We start from the raw sequence: 12,069 nt of genomic DNA, 5'->3' as shown, positions 1-12,069 counted from the left end.
GACACACACAATCACTAGAGTCCGTGCTTGAAATGCAGCATTTTAATGAACATTATAAAATTGTATTTGAAAATCACTCCCAACCCACCCCGAGTCCATCCCAAGTTTTCTTTTACTTTGTACATTTGGTAGGAATAAGGCAAAAAAGTAGTCTCTTAACATAGCAATTCACATCAATCAATAATCACCATGTCATGTATAAATATTACTAAAATCTGGGCTGCTGCTACAGTGAGGTTTGTCCCGTCCATGTGTATCAGCGTCAGCGAGAGGACGGCAGCAGCAGCAGTGCTGGGCCTTCCTCCAGCATGCTGTGGATCAGACGACACAGCCCCTCCCTCCCTCCCCACCCCAAAAGATTTAAATTAAACAAAATAAAGAGGCATTCCCACAGAAGGATGGGACGCTTCTACTTCACGCTATGTTTAAATACCACCTGCTGTTATAAACAGAAGAGCAGGCCATAAGTGAAACAAATTTTGTTTCTTTTGCTTCCAGTTCAAAAATGAGTTTCCTCCATTCAAAAACAACCCTATTTATGGAGCATATAGGGTGAACCAAAACGATCAGCTGTCGTGACTGTATGGTTGGGCAGTGCGCAAGTCTCCTTCTTTCACATCGGTGCATTTAAGAGCTGAGGGCCGGGGGCTTGAATCAAGTCAGACAGAGGAGTGGAGTCGACTGAACAGAGGGAAAGGAGGAAACATGGTAAGAAAATGGAAACACTAAACAAGGAAAGGTAGGAGAACAATGCAAACTACTTCATGATATCTTATCCCAAAGCTACAAAATGTTCTTATTCATAAAAGCAGTTAAAACTCTATCAAATCAAACAAATGTACTGTAAAAACATTCATTAATACAAGGCCATTTTGAGATGGGGATTAGTGTACAGTGTGTGATTTACAGTGCTTGGATAACCACCGGCAGCCATTTTCAAAAAACAACCCCCCTGATTATTATTATTATTATCATCATCAACATAATCAACTATCTTTTGCAGAAAGTATTTTTGTATTAAAGAAAGTGCCACATACGTTGGCGCTGTGCTTAAACCTCCTGTGAAGTCTGCTGCTGCTAAATGCGGGTGATAGAGATGAGAGAGAGAAATGAAACAAGAAAAGGAAAAACACATCGGAGCCAATGACAGACTCTGAACCCGTGACTGGTGAGTGCAAATCTGTGTCGACAGCATGTAAGTCTCTCAAGCTCTGCAAGTCCAACGTCTCTTCACAAAAAAAAAAAAAAAAAAAAAAAAAAAAAAAAAAAAAAAAAAAAAAAAAAACAGGAATTCACCCCTGATTGGCTCACAATTACCCCATGTGGCACAATGGTCATTTCCTGTAAACATTTCTCCAAATGTTTATAAAAACACCCTTCCCATTTAAAACACAAAAATATATAGAAATTTATTTTTACATGGACATATATATTACTAAAGGCCTTAAAATATTTTCCATTCTGCTCCTTGAAAGCCACAGTTCCCTTCAGTGGATATTTAGCCTTTGACGGACCTGGAAAGAAACAGATATTTCAACATTAAAAAAAACACGTATTCACAGCTTTGTCTCCAACAACAACAAAAGGAACGGCCCGCTCTTGCTTACCATGCCAAGTTTTAGTACCACGTTTTAATCCTGCTTTGTCTGGCTCCGCTCTTTCTTAGGCACCAGCGCCTTACGGATGTATGGCAAGATTAAAAAGGCTGCGAGGAAGAATACGTGACCGCAGAAATAGATGGACGAATACACCTGCAAAACAAAAAAAAGGGGGGGGGGGGACAGCCAAGTTAAAAATCTGATTTCATCATCCAAATGTCATGATGCAAATGTCTGTCTCTTTCTTGCCGCCACCAGAAAGTGTGCCGCCTTTGTCAGTCACCTGACCCCGCTACTCTCTGCGTACCGCCCTCAATCCCCTAACAGGTCACTCATGTCCTCACCAGCCACTTCCCCACTCCCGGTGGACAGATCATACCAAGTAGCCCAGACTGACAGATCGCTCCACCCATTCCTGTTCCAGTTCCTGAAAACCTGCTTTCAGACGCTCTTCTCGTTGCTGAGCTTTCCTAGCAAACTGCATTTAAGGCCGTGTGCCGGCAAAGCACTGCGATGTCCAAGTGCAAGTGAACGCTCCTGGTAAATTTCTTTGTAACACAAACGCCACATTTCACAATGAGGATTTGTCGGTTGCGGCCCATCCAAGTTTTTTTAAAGGACATTTTATGCCGTGATCTCAGAGTCGTGTCTTACCTTGAGCCATTTGTCGTAGGTGAAGAGGCAGAATGGCACAAGGGGGTAGCCCATGAAGAGCCAATGGAGACACTGCTGGACGACATAGATGAGGGGGTAGAGCGCGCTGTTGGCCAGCTTCGACAGCAAGGGACTGTCCCTCACTAGAGCCAGAGCCTGTCACATACAAACACATATTCCATATTAGTTACAGTAATACAATGAAGCAACGGTTATATAGTCAACTAATGCCAAATTGTGATGTAGTCAATATCTAATTACAAGTAGCAGTGCGGTGCATTTGATCGATGCTATTTAATGACAGGAGACGGTCTCTTGTGAAAAAGTTAAATAATTGGTTTATAGCGCCGACAAAGGGCAACGCAAGCGTTTACTGAGAGAATAAGCATAATGCAGATACCCAGATGGATTGTGCTTCCTGCACACAACGCTCATCATCTTTAAGTTACCCCATCCTCACATCCTACCTGTCTCTCTACAGTGATGATGAAGAACTCCATGGAGAAGCAGAGGAGGTATCCAGAGTGAAGACCATGCCAAAACGTCAGAAAGAGGAGTGTGGTCACATGAGACAGGGACTTATTGCCCAGGAACTTCAGCCGCTTGAAGACATGCCTTAAAAAGAGAAGAGAAAAAAAACAAGTCAAGCGTTTTGGATCGCTTCTTTTTGACAAAAAAAAAATAAAATCTGGATACGGGCCGTCAGATAATCGTAATGCAACCGCTATCACTGCCTACGTGGTAAGCACTCACTCACCTGGAAGCTCTTGTTGCATAGCAACTGATGTTATATTAAAACATTTCCACAACTTTACATCCTCTTCAAGGGTACTCATCAATTCAATGCTGGCCCAGACTCTGTGTTACAATATCTTACAGAAGTGCGCACACACACACACACACATTGGACTTTCAATACAGTGTTTCTTTCCCCTCACAGTGCACTGGTGACAGGCTGAAGCATTAGCTGTAGAGTCAGATAAATAAGTACATGAAGCACTACCGCATAAAAGCCTCGCTAATGGCCTTTAAGGCATCAGTATGCTTCACACCCTTCCAACGTCAGAATAAGAAGGATCATTGTTGTGTTCCTCTTGCAGGTTTTGATCTTCCCTCTCAAGCTCCCCTTTTCATGCTTCACAAAACGTTTTATGACAATTTTGGCGCGTACAACAGAGACGGTGTCTTTGATTCATGATTTGCATCTCGCCCATCTCTAGGGCGCCCCCCCACCACCTTTGAAATGTGGCCATTTGGAACCGCTGTAAACGGTATTCCAGACAGCATTTAAAAAGACTAGCTTGTGTGAAGCATCCTGACCCCTCAAGGAGCTTCTGAATATCAAACATCCCTCCTCATACTAATTAGTTGTGCCTTACACTGGCTTCCTCTCTACTGTAGGTTGTCTAATGGACAGAACTAACAAAATCCCAGAACATTAAGGAAATCTAGCTCTAACCAGGCAGTACATTGAGGCAACCTACTGGACTACAGTGTCTGATAAAACACTGACTAAGTACAGACCGTGATATTTAGCATCCTCGCCATGAGCTCTGCAACTCCCATGTCTCACAACCCGCCGTCTCACATGGCAAATCATTAATGTCATCTATTTATAGCTTATGTTATTCTTATCCATAGCCCGTTTGTTTCCCCTATCCTTTCGTATCGTTTATTAAAATATTGCAGTTTGTATTAACATGCTTCGGCAACATCGTATTGCATGCGATCTTGCCAATAAAGCCATTGAAATTGATTTAAATGCATCTACTGTATATAACTACTGTAGAGAAGGAAGACTTGACAAATACAATATCAGAAATTAATCCATTTAATACTAAACTACTTACGAAGTGGTGCACATTTTCTTTGTGGGTTAAACAATGAGTATTTTTAGTATCATGTCTATTTTATCCATCAATGGCATGAAAGTTGTTCATCAACCAGCTATGTAGTACAAAGTTCTCATAGCTCATTAGTTACTTAGAGAGAATTTGTAATTCCATTTTAGACAGATGTAACGGTCCCTCCCCGACTCTCTGTGCGTAATGCAATAAGCCAAGTAAACTTAGGTATCCAACTGAAATGAATAAACTATATGTTCAATAAATTGCTGTGCTCACTGTGGTTAAATGATGTCACGTTTAAAGTTTTTATGCTCGAGGCTCCTGCTGAAAATCTGCAAACCTTTAAACCCTCCTAGGATGTTGGCTCCCTCCCTGCGCTGATTCCTCTGGTGTTAAAACAAACTGTGAAGAGAGGCCCTGGCATGTGATACTACGCTAATCCTTTTCCGTAAAGCGTTGCTTTATAAGCATATGTGATTGAAAAGGCATCTCCTCTACTTCACCGGTATCATCTTGGTAAATATTGAACTTTTAAATACAAGCGCGAGAGTGTCACAGATTCCAGGCTCTGCACTGACCTGGCAGCCCACGCGTTTGTGTTGATGTTGAAGGAGGAGATGGTTCCTCCAAAAAGTGGCGAGGTTTCAAAGAGCCACACCTTCATATTGGCACAGGCGTCCCACTTGTGCTCACCATCCACTACGCCATTGTAGCCTAGTCCAGATAATATACACACGCCTTCCTGTAACACACACACACAAATAAAAACACTTTCATCCTTTGCTGATGTAAGAACACACCATGAAGCAGGAAACCCTTAGAAACAGTACCAGGTATTTTGGGCTGGTGAGGGTGTGCCATGAAAATAGGTACGTAAAGGGTGTGTAAAGGGTGCGGTTTCATTGTTAATGCTCTCTCACAGAAAGTGTCACGCTAGGTGCTGTGTGTGTGAATACGTCATACAAATGAGGTGTATTTCAAGAACCAAATCCGTAGGCTGTTGCCAACACATACTAGCAGATCAAGAGGTTACTTACCGCTATTACCCAACAGCTGACATATTTATACAAGATGATTTTAGCCCAAAGGAGAATAAACACGCAGCGATACCAGAAGGGCTGAGCCTGTGGGAAGGACATCGTTTGACAGGTTAGACACACTCCGACTCGCCTTACATTGAAAGACTTTAAGCATACACAGCGATTATTATTTTTTTTAACATTTTGTCGTTCTCACATCATACTCATCTGTTAGGTAGTAGCTGTCCGGGTAATAGGGACTAAATATTGCATATATCACCAGGCAGAGAAAACCCAGACCAAACCTCTTCATAGCCGGTACAACACTGTAAGAGAAGGAAACAAGGACACGATGGGAGATAGGAAGGCGATAATGTTATCCGCAGGGCTGTGACAGTGCACAGCTGGCGCGATTGTCATCATTTTCTTGCTCTTTTACCTGTTCGGAGGCTTTCCAGGGCAGTCGCTGAGCTCCCCTGCCACCAACTTCTGGTAGCTGCGCAGTGTAAACTGGGGCCCCACCAGGAAGCCTCCGTAGAAGTAGGAAAAGCCGCACACCTCCAGCAGGGAGGGCACAGACGGTAGGGCCGCAATCCTCTGCTCTGAACTCAGCTCAGACTGGAGTTGAAGGATGAGAGGAGAAAAAGATGATGAAAAAAATAAGGGAGAAGAGCGATATGAAAGAGGGATGAAGGGGGTGGAGGAAGAGAGCAGGAAAGTCATTTTAAAAGCACGTTGACACAGGATGCATCAATGATAATATAGACCGACAAACTCAACATCTGTAAACCGTGTACGGAAAAGTGAGATTATAAACCAGATGAGAGCAGATTTGTGGGTTTATAACTGATAACAATATAAAACATAATTTAAAGCAAACCATAGACACTCAGATTAAAAGTGAAATAAAGCAACAGAAGGGGCATTAACAGCTGTCACAGATACACTAGAGGAACCAAGCATGCTGTAGAGAGACAAGTGAGGGAAAGAATAGGGGAAGGAAAAGCTGCTCAACAAACCGTTGTAACAAAATACTATTTAAAATGGGACACAACAATGACTGACATGACTAACGGCGTCTGACAATAGCGTTAATACTGTCATAATGGGGGATTATCTTTTTCAAGAAAAATACAAAACCTTAAAATCAGATTTTGTAATTAATATCCTCATTATTTCACCCTCAGCAGAGGCATACACGGGCACAATGAAAGGAGAGATGTTAAAAAGAGTCCCAGTCTTTATGGCTCGGCCCAAATCTACTCATAGAATCGTTCTGGCTCATCCTTCACAACCAATGCATAGGCGTCAAGCTCATTTACACGTTCCCACATAAATAATAGCAATCAGATAGAAAGGAAAAAAAAAAAAAAAAAAAAAAAAAGGGGGTGGGCAAATTGGACTCGGCTGCAAAACGATATGGGTGTGTTTGAGCCGTTTTATCATTAGTGTCATATTTTGTTGTGAATTGGACCTTGAGACCGGGCAGATAGCGGTTGTAAATGATGTGCAATTCATGGTATCAGTGGCCTGAACTCCATGCCTTGTGAAAACGCCCCTGATGTAAATATCACTCTTCTCATATGGTCTTCGTTGGTGCCATTGCTCTTCTTAAGGACGCCACATTCACATATGAATTACTCAGGTAACTTGTTTGCATTAGTGACTGACGGGGCCAGCTTCTTGCTTTGCACATCGTGATCATCTACTCGTTTGTGGTGAAAACCATCAATATTCTTTCCATCAGAAAACTCATCTACCTTTCTTTCACACATGACAGAACATAAAAAAAAAACAAAGACGCTTAGAGGAACGAACAGAGGAACAACGAGCAAAACTCAAAACAAACAACATTCCAAGACAGACACCATCAACATGTTGACGAATGATCAAGCAGGCAAAAGCAAGAGAGAACAACCAACTCACTGGTTCCTTCCCGCCGTCATAGTAATCAAATGACAAACCTGTAATCAGAAAATGCAACTGGTGTCAGAAACTATGTTAGGGTGACTAATGCTGTCATGATCATTTAAAATGAACAGTATTAAGCATGCAAAGGCCAGGTCAGCAGTTTATCAGCGTGTTAATCGATTACTCGAGTAAAGGGGAGAGATTGCAACAGGAAGACATCAAATGAGGGAAACATTTGTTTTTATGAAACAATTGGAGTTTGTCAAGCAGAGGAGCGCTGTCGTCAACTCACCAACAAGTTTGAGAGTGAGGACACAGTGAGGCATGGTCCACTTAATGTCATACTCCCCTGTCGCTGTGAAGTAATAGCCTGCCAGCAGGTAAACCTACGGAAAGAGATAACGAGAAGCCAGAGACACACAGTTAGCAAACCTCTGCATTATCCAACATCTCCACGCAGATGTTTATTACAGTTCCACGTGACGGAGAAAGAACAAAAAAAAAAACGAATCACCGGAAGTGTGGCGTCAAAAACAAGGTATGACGCGAGCACATGTTTGTGTAAAAAGCCGTGATTTCATTACCGCATTTCCTAAAGTTCTTAGATAAATGCTCCAATACTCCCGCAGGAACCTTGCGACTACATCTTACAGTTACAGTGGACCTTTTTAATTAGACAATTAAAAGGAAATTACATAATGCAGATGCAGAAATTCAACATTAGACTGTGCAGACAAAATGATGGGCAGGACCTGAGCCATTGCAGTAAAAGTCTGACAGTGGACAAAAGAATGAATGGAACAGGGGGAAAGAAAGAAAATAAAAAAACACCGGGACACCTCACCAATTGAAAGGTAAAGCTGCTCAGGACAGTTGTTACCGTCCTTCCCATGAGCCTCAGCATGAGGAATTGGACAAGCACGCATACTGCAGAGTGATAGATCTCAGAGCCTGGGAGAGAAAGACAGAGGGAGGGTAGAGATGGTGGTCAGTCAAGTGTGACCTGTCGAGCTGGACATGAAAACAGCATTTATTTCCTCCTTAGTTCAGTGTTGGCAGAGATGGAGACAGAACAACAAGGCACATCCACAACATAGTGTGGATTGCTCTCAAAAGAGGGTCGGGAGGAAAAAGCATTCCACGAGGAAAAAGGAGAAGCAACAGACCTGCTGTAAAATCCAAGTGCAGCCACAACAGAACAAAGACAAGAGAGAGAGATTGATGTTAGCAGTTGGTGTTTACTCCAGTCACTCTCATCCATTCAATCTTTGATCCCATCTGGAGCAGCATGCGTTAACATTGTTGTCACTTTGGTCATTTAAAAAAAATATAAGTTTTGATAATGTCATAGTTATGAAACACTGCAAAACATTCAGTGGTTCCAGCTTCTCAAATGTAAATACTTACAGGTTTTCTTCTTAGTCCTTAGCAACTAATGAGAATTTACAGTGTCGCTTAGACAATAATTGGTTGATTGATTACTTAAACAGTGAGATTTGCCTGTTTTTTTTACCACAGCCCAAGGAAATCTATTGTACCACCTTGTTGTATTCTACAAACAGTCCAAAATTCAAAAGAGCTTTCGTTTTCTATCATATGTGGCAAAAGAAGGCGTTAAATATTCACATTTCAGAAGCGGGAACAAGCAAATGTTTGGCATTTTTGCTAAGAAAATTAATAAAACAAGTCCTCAAATTATCATAAAAGTTGAAAAGCTAATTTTCTGATGATCGGTTCATTAGTTTATCTTTGCAGCTCTAAATGTAATATATTTGGGGTCTGTACTGTTGGTTAGACAAAACAATCTGAAAACTGCAAAATTTGTAATTTATATTTTTGAATTTTGAGAAATGAATCAGCAGTGGTTACTTCCTGTATATTGCATATGAAAACTTGAATTTAGCGTTGTCAAACCTGCTGGTCTGTTCTGTGAATAGCACCACATTTGCTTCCCGTTCAACCCAGAAATGAGTCAACAATAGTAGATGATTCATCCACATGAAAAGTCAATGTTCAAACTAAGACACAAAAGTGCTTTCTGTTTAAGTCCAGTGTTTCTTCTGGATGTTACATTAAAAACAAGTTCCAGAGATGAACATAATGTTTATATGAAGGTACGATCATAGAATGCTGGCGACAATTTCTAAGCCTATGGCATCTAACATATTGGACCTTTATCCAATCATAATAGACCATTGTGTAATTCAAAAGAAAGTTATCTAAAATGTTGTCCTTAACATCTTATGCAAGTACGCGTGCAAAGCGTTTAAGTGCGCCGCGCTGCTGGTTGTTGGACCACTTTCTTTAACACGGGGGTCTCCGTTTTGTTGGTCTCCTGCAGTGTCATGGAGCAGTTATCTAATTATCCAGAGCCATCAAAGGCCGGGAAGAAGACAAGAGCCAACAAGTTAACAATAATGTAAACAATGTAGAATTCAACAAATGCTTTCGGAGGATGAAAATACATTCAAACTTTGTTTGTTAGACCTCAAGGACACACACACACACACACAATTTCGGTACGTTACAGTGAACTGAACTCTCTAGCTCACCAAAGTTGAACGCTGCTAGAGCCAGTCCAGAGAAAGTGTGGAACAAGTGCACAACTGTGGCCGGCTGGTAGAACAAGAAACGTCGGTACACCAGAGCACAGGGATAACCTGCAAGACAGAGAAGAAAAAAAATGTTAATAAAGTGTGCGTCTTCATATCAGCTCAGTTAGGCACTGTTGACACCCCCAGATATCAAGGACACTGACCTTGTAGTATAAACACATGGCGCGCAAACACACACACGTACCATTGGTACACTTGTGTGGTGAGTGTTGCTGCAAATCTGGCATCTCAAGGAGAAAGACAGGACTACAGAAAGGACAAACACTCACCGGTTCAGTTGGACTCGTTCTTGATCACATTGGACTCATTGATATTTAGACACCGATGTAAACATGTTTCTTTAAACTGCTCCATTAAAAATTGAGACTACCAATTCCCTGAACCTTTGTCCTTCCTGGGACTAGCTAAAGCTCCACAATGAGTGGATATCAAGGCCCTGCAGCAGATTAGATGCAGCTTAATATAAACAGGTTCTCCATTATATCTGCAACGTAAAGAAACATTCAAGTAAGAAGTCTCCTTCTGCCTTTACTGGGTTACTTTAAAAGTCATTTTCTATATTTCTGAATGAATTGGTCTCACTAATAAGTAGTGTTGGTGAGACCAAAGCCTGATATAGTTTATTCCTCTTTGCCATAGACCTCCATTGTCCAACCACTAAACACACTATTGCACTAGTGGGCGCCTCGTGTTCCTTCATGGTGATGAAAATGGGCACTGTGGTTTATTTTGAGTGCTGCCATAAATATTCACTGTTGCATATTAACACTAGTGCATGGAGCTGCTGTAGGACATTGATCATCTGAATCATGTGTGCACAGTCTTGCAAGACACAGCTACATGTATTTACTACATAGCCACAAAATTATGCAAGACACATTGAGCAACAGTGGGACGAGGAAGCATGCAACAGGCTGACTGGAGGGTTTTTCTGGCATTAGCCGACTAAAGCCTGATCTGAGAGGCCACGTTCAGTCTATCGCATTGTTGGTGTGAGGCAACACAGGAGAGAAAAAACAGACGTGTCCATGTGTCAGACCAAAGTTCAGCGAGGACAGCATGGAGGACGCCCCCCCCACCCCACCCAACCCCTATCCACACAAAGACACATACCCATGCCATTCAGACCCAGTAGTCCTAAAGTAGCCCCATGTATTACAAGCTACAATCAAACACCCTCACCCACGAAAAGTACATTCTGGCCTTGTTAGACAAATTTAAACCCCTCAGAGTCTGTGTCCCCTCTACTCAACTGAGTGGAAAAATGGCGGTTTAAAGGGGGGGGGGGCATATTTTGGCAGTCTGTGCTCATTTTCTATGTCAAATAATTTCCCTCCCCCAACAACATTGTGACTATCCTCTTCACCAACGCCGGTCTCATACAAACATGATAATCCAACAGACGATGTCATGTTGGTGGTCTGCTTTGTGTAGCTGTCAAGCTACCTTGAACCCACTTACTAGTGAGTTAGCTAGTCCAATAGAAGGACATTTATAAGGAGAGGAGATTCCGACAGTTGGCATTTAATGACACGACACCAAACGTTACACCACACACGGGCACCCTGATGCCAATTGTCAACAGCCACAAGTTAACTGATGGTGCAACAACTTAGCCGTTGGTTGATGGTGTTTTGAAGGAAACGTTGTATTTTTTAACGTTTAAGGGTGTACGACGTACCGTGAGTGGTTTCTCATGATACACATTAAGCTAACGTTACGTGAATTAACACGGTAGTAGACCAATACAACTGGTTTGAAGCCTGTAGCTATGTGTCACAGTGAGAACCTAACTGAGCGTTGTGTTAGCGGTGCGTGTCTCTCCGTTAACAGTTACACCGGAGCACTTAAAACCTGTCACTGGGATTAACGCCATGTCGGCTAGCTACCGGAACGATGTGAGGTGAAACTCACCGATCAAAATAGATAGAAGTAGTCGAACCGCTGGCTCCGGGGATCCTAAGGACTCCGACAGATTCTCCAGCAAGGGAGCCGCCATCTTGCTTGTGGGCGGAAACGTCTCTTCGCGACGGTTCAGTGAACTCTACTGACTCACGGCAGACATTCACGCGCACACACACTCCCGTGTTTTAAAGGCCGTTGGACGGTTCAACCTCCTTCAAAGTTAGACCTGTGATTCTCCTCCCACTTCTCCTCCCCTCCGCTCTATCTTTACCACACCTCTCTGGGTACCATGTTCACTAAAGATTGGACTGGTGGGCTGAGAATGATACAAGTGAAGCAAACCAGTAAACTAGTGCAGTGAAGATTAAGCAGATTAACTCATAATAGTGTCAGTGGGCCCTCTTGTGACGACTCGCGGGAACCACATTAACTAAAGGTCCACTACAGACATGTAAAATCTAATGATTTGTTTACCACAAAAAGTGCAGTTACACGTTATTGAAATTTGATTCTCATCGAA

At 42.3% G+C, this 12,069-nt stretch overlaps 1 protein-coding gene across 2 annotated transcripts; it reads right to left on the bottom strand.

The window, feature by feature from the left end:
* Positions 1-41: 41 nt before the first annotated feature.
* lpcat3 (lysophosphatidylcholine acyltransferase 3) lies at positions 42-11,686 on the bottom strand. 2 transcript variants are annotated; one of them, XR_013767191.1, is made up of 14 exons: positions 11,559-11,686; positions 9,582-9,689; positions 7,874-7,980; positions 7,322-7,415; positions 7,045-7,082; positions 5,558-5,736; positions 5,336-5,444; positions 5,137-5,223; positions 4,678-4,841; positions 2,720-2,867; positions 2,253-2,408; positions 1,608-1,751; positions 1,038-1,514; positions 42-681 (listed from the first exon to the last, which is right to left on the bottom strand). XR_013767191.1 is itself a non-coding variant. In XM_079165011.1 (13 exons), exons 1-12 carry the CDS (start codon positions 11,641-11,643, stop codon positions 1,632-1,634), a joined length of 1,395 nt encoding a protein of 464 aa, XP_079021137.1. In that variant the 5' UTR covers positions 11,644-11,686; the 3' UTR covers positions 42-1,514; positions 1,608-1,631. The 2 variants fall into 2 exon arrangements, 1 of the variants encoding a protein (XP_079021137.1); XM_079165011.1 differs by having other exon boundaries at positions 42-1,514.
* Positions 11,687-12,069: the final 383 nt, after the last annotated feature.

The sequence above is a fragment of the Pholis gunnellus genome, assembly GCF_910591455.1.
Source record: "Pholis gunnellus genome assembly, chromosome: 8".
NCBI classification, from domain to species: domain Eukaryota; kingdom Metazoa; phylum Chordata; class Actinopteri; order Perciformes; family Pholidae; genus Pholis; species Pholis gunnellus.
This window is presented reverse-complemented; position numbering and strand designations above follow the sequence as displayed.

Excerpts from the sequence above, each read along its gene's own strand:
- lpcat3 (XM_079165011.1), bottom strand. The coding sequence starts at position 11,643 with ATGGCGGCTCCCTTGCTGGAGAATCTGTCGGAGTCCTTAGGATCCCCG. Across the intron at positions 7,083-7,321 it reads CCTCACTCTCAAACTTGTTG|GTTTGTCATTTGATTACTAT; the intron begins GTGAGTTGACGA and ends TTCTGATTACAG. Across the intron at positions 5,224-5,335 it reads ACCTAACAGATGAGTATGAT|GCTCAGCCCTTCTGGTATCG; the intron begins GTGAGAACGACA and ends TCCTTCCCACAG.